This window comes from Limulus polyphemus, unplaced genomic scaffold (assembly GCF_000517525.1).
Source record: "Limulus polyphemus unplaced genomic scaffold, Limulus_polyphemus-2.1.2 Scaffold1151, whole genome shotgun sequence".
NCBI lineage: Eukaryota > Metazoa > Arthropoda > Merostomata > Xiphosura > Limulidae > Limulus > Limulus polyphemus.
In genome coordinates this window covers 308,460-312,846 of record NW_013666761.1, presented here as the reverse complement: position 1 = coordinate 312,846, position 4,387 = coordinate 308,460, and the positions used below count along the sequence as shown (strand labels likewise).

The window sequence follows — 4,387 nt, the reverse complement described above, 5'->3', positions numbered from 1 at the left end:
CATCTTTTATCAGACTTTCCAAAACTTTTCACACAACTGATGTAAGACTAATAGGCCTATAAATACTGGGACAACTTTTATTACCTCCCTTGAAAAGAAGAGTGACATTAGCTAACTTCCAATCCTTTGGCACATACCCACTATTTAAGAATTTATAATAAAAAGAAAAACTAGTAGAAAGTGGTTCACATATTCAGTTCTTAACCTCCTTCAAAACCCCTGGAGAAATATCTGGATTAGGAGCTTTATTGTTCTTTAAATTTCCTAAAAATGTTTCTTAACAATCAGATAATTAATGCAGTTATCTTTTTCGACCTTTTTTCCATCTATCAACTGTTCAAGATGAGGAATACTGTTTGAATCTTCATTAGTAAAAACTGATAAAAGCAGAAGATAATAACCCAGCCATCTCGTAATCATCAGATACAAATCTTCCTTTATCATCCCTCATAGGCCCTACCCCATCCTAACATTTTAAAAGAAATCTTTACTATTAATTCTTACATATTCAGCCAACCTTTTGTCATACATCCTTTTTGATGTCCTAATTTCTTGTTTTACCAACTTTCTTGATCTTCTGTAATCTTATAAATCTCCTATCATACCAGTCAATTTAAATTTCTTAAATTTATTATGCTTTTCTTTAATTTTATCTCTTATACCCTTTGAGAAACAACCTGGTTTTTTACTTGCAGCCACCCTTCTATTTCTATAAGGAGTACGTTTATCTTGAATATTTAAAAATTTTCCACATTTGATCAATAACTCAGCTGCCCAATTCACAACAGATAATTCTTGTTGCATCCCTTCAAAATATGTTTTTTTTATATTTGAAACCCACTAAAAGTCTTTTCCCTTTATATCTGCTAATAGAAACCCAAATAGATTGAACCTCCATGCTATTATCTTTGATATACTCAATTTCAACATGATGTAACTCATATTTTACTTATAAAGCCACCCCTCCCCCTCTCTTCAGTACTCTATCCCTATTAAATAACCTGTAACCCTGTATTTCAAAGAAATTTCTGTCATAATTTAACCGCGTTTCAGTTATTCCCATTATATCAAAATTCTCCTTTCCTACCAGTGCCCTAAAGTCATCTATTTTATTTCTTACACTTTTAGATTACAATAGTCAAAATTAAGTCTATTCTTATAACTACTTCTATACTTAGTTCCTATGCTAAACTTTTCTCTACCTTTTTTTTTGCAGTTTATCCTAACCTTCACCACTGTTTAAGTGTAGTCTTCACTACTAGCTTCCTTAAAAATACATACCAGTTCCGAGTTCTCAAATAAAATCTGCTCATTGCACCCATCACACTTAACAAACTGTGAACACTTTACTCCTATACTAGTCTTAATAATTGTATTTGTAGCTTGGTAATAAATACTAAATACCAGTAACTTATTGTCAACACTGTTGAGCCTAATGTTTTATAATAAAATAAATTTGATTTTTATCACTTGTTATGGTCTCTTGTTGTCCATATGTTAGGAGGCTTCTCCACAAGGCTGTTCATAATGCTTTTAACAAACTGTTATAGGATTTAATATAGCTTCAAATATCAAAATTTCAAAGAGTATAGGGCCTCACCTGGGTCTTGTATGGGCAGATATAAACAACGTAGAATTTTTTTAAAACTATTTAAAAAAGGAGAGGGGGGATAATTAATGTCACTTAACTCCATATATTGAGGCATAAGTACAGCATGGATGAGTGATAAATGGGTAGTTATAATACTGTTTTAAAATTCTTTTTGTGTGAATTAGTTTCAGTTCATAAAATTTTGTTGTCATATAGGTCTACACTTTACTAATACAAGTAATAAATGTTGGATTATAATTGAAAACTTTTACAATATATTTTTGTTTTGTTTGTGAACTGTATGAATAGTATTCGTACATATTATTGGTTATGTAGCATTAAATTTTATCAGGAATCACCCGCTCATTAGATTGCTGGTAAGATAAATTTTCTGTGCTGTTTTTATCCTCATTACGGTCTTGTATATGGGATACAGTAATCTTGCTCTTAAATTCAAAATTCCTATAAATTTGAATCCAGGACTATTTGCTCCTTTTACTACAGCTACATGTAAACATTCAGTAGAGGGATCTTTTCCACATGTGTATAACTTTATTTTCTTAATATGAAAGTTCTACTACATTCTCATTCAATTCACAAACACTGTTTAAGTCATTTTGAATAATGAAAAAAACATTCTAAATGTATTAACAATGAGTTTAGAAATATTACTATCCAACAAACTCTCTATATTACTAATGCCACAAGTCAAATTTTGAATAATTTCCAAATATGCTCACTTTCAAAGAACTTTTTATCACTAAGCCATTAACTAGTTTTGCTAATAGTCTTATAAGCATCCTGTGTACCAATTAATCTCTCTATGAGGCACCTATTCAAGGGCTTCCTTAAAGGCAGGGTAAACATCAATCAGCATGCCCTCATCCTCTCCCCCAAAAAAAAAGTAGAGGTTCTACCAAAAATCTCAAACAAATTTGAAGGTAAAAAAACACTTTTGTAAAACTTTGCTGATTATCATTAATTGTCAATTTTCTGAATGTTTTTCTAATGTCAACAAAAGTCCAACTAATGACTTACAGCTCCTTGGATCCTCCCTAGACCCAGAACTTACCATGCTATAAACTAAAGTGATTTTGCTGTCTGTCATTTTTTAAAAATTGGTCATGTTCAGCGAGGGTCTTGAAGGTTTTGTGGCCTGCACTAATATCTTTAGAGGTACTAGACAATGATTTTTATTCTGTGCTTTCTTTGAAGGCAAGGAATCTTCTGCGAGTCACATCTCATCAGATTTTTTTGCGTTTCTGTGTCCTTAGTGGCCCGGTAGAATTTCCCGCTGAAGGCCATGATGTAGATTAGTATGTGAATCTCCTCCGATACCTTTTTCTCACTTTATTTGCATGATCTGGCAGTCTCTTCATCTATGGGTTTTATGCCTACCCCCTGTAGCTATCTTCATTTCTGCTAGACTATCCAGAGAGTGAGTATTTTTATTTCTAACTTTCAGGGCCCCTTACCTTGTTTTCAGACGATCCCAAGTGTTGCCCAGACAGGTGTGCTTTTATCAAACGAATTCTGCACTAGCAACCACTAATTGAATATACTTTCTAAAGGTTGCAACAGGCTCTGTAGAAATGAGGTGTCCCATAAGACCACCTAGGAACTGACCAGGTGGTATTACTGTTCTATGATGGACCACCACTCATGGACTATCATGAGTAAAGCATAAAGGGATCTTGCCTGGGATTAGTGAAATATGCTTCGTTGTCCCATTTTTACAAAACAAATTTTGCAACATTAGTGCTTGGGAATTTCCTAAGTATCTATTGTTATTTCCTCAGTTTTTTGTTGTTTTTTTACTATTGAGAAAAGTACAATTACTAAAGGTCAAATATAATGAAGCCTTGTAGATACATGTCAACATCAAAGTATCGAAAGTTTTGTTTTTAATGTAGGTAAAGCTCGCCGTTTAAAACAAGCAAAGGAGGAAGCGCAAGCTGAAATTGATAAGTTCAGACATGAGAAAGAAAGACAGTTCAAAGAATATGAAGCTTCAGTGAGTAAACTAGTGAAAAAAACTTATTATTTTGTAACAATAACTTGTAAACAGTTTGATAGAAATTTTTATTTTAAAAATTTAAATTCCCATGCTCATTTTTCTTTTGACTTAAAGCTAATATGTAATTCACAATGTGCTAATTATATTAAGATAATGGACTGCTACAAATGTTTCTTTAATTCAGAAAAAGATGGTTCATTTTAAAAAGTAAAAAAAGAACTAGAAAGTGTTTAATTGTATAGAAAAGTAAAGTGATGTGGAAGTTTGGAAATATATTTAACTTATGCTGACTTGCTGAGTGAGAGTAACACACATGATTTAGATCATGTTATTTTTTAAAGCTTGAAATGTTTCTTATGGTGAAAAAAAAATCTTATAGATGTAGATGTTGTATATTTAAAAAAAATAGTTTAAGATGAAGAAGGATATTTTTTCTTAACATTTGTTTTCTAGATATGTTAGAATACTGTATTCGGTTTTGTTTCTCATTTTACAAGAGTGATATTTGTATGGTGTAAATGTGTATAGATAACTTGCTGTGCTTGAATAACAACTGGTTTTAGAAATTTTAAATTGTAAAGAAAGATTCTGTAAAATATAAATTTGAAAGAAATTTGGATAAACTGCTCAAAAGGTACCTGAATAGTGAGCTATAGGGAACTAGGTATCAGAAGGATAAACACAAGCTTTAGATGGTGGATGTACAGACTTAGGTATCAGAAGTGATAAATACAAGTTTTAGATGGTGAGATATAGGGGACTTAGGTATCAGAAGTGAT

The 4,387-nt window shown here is 31.8% G+C and overlaps 1 protein-coding gene across 1 annotated transcript in view; it reads left to right on the top strand.

The window, feature by feature from the left end:
• LOC106462364 (V-type proton ATPase subunit G-like) overlaps positions 1-4,387 on the top strand; it is a 24,010-nt gene that overhangs the window by 847 nt on the left and 18,776 nt on the right. The window contains exon 2 of the mRNA XM_013922280.2: positions 3,505-3,605. Within this exon, the coding sequence (XP_013777734.1) occupies positions 3,505-3,605 (101 nt within the window). The remainder of the gene's footprint in view (positions 1-3,504; positions 3,606-4,387) is intronic.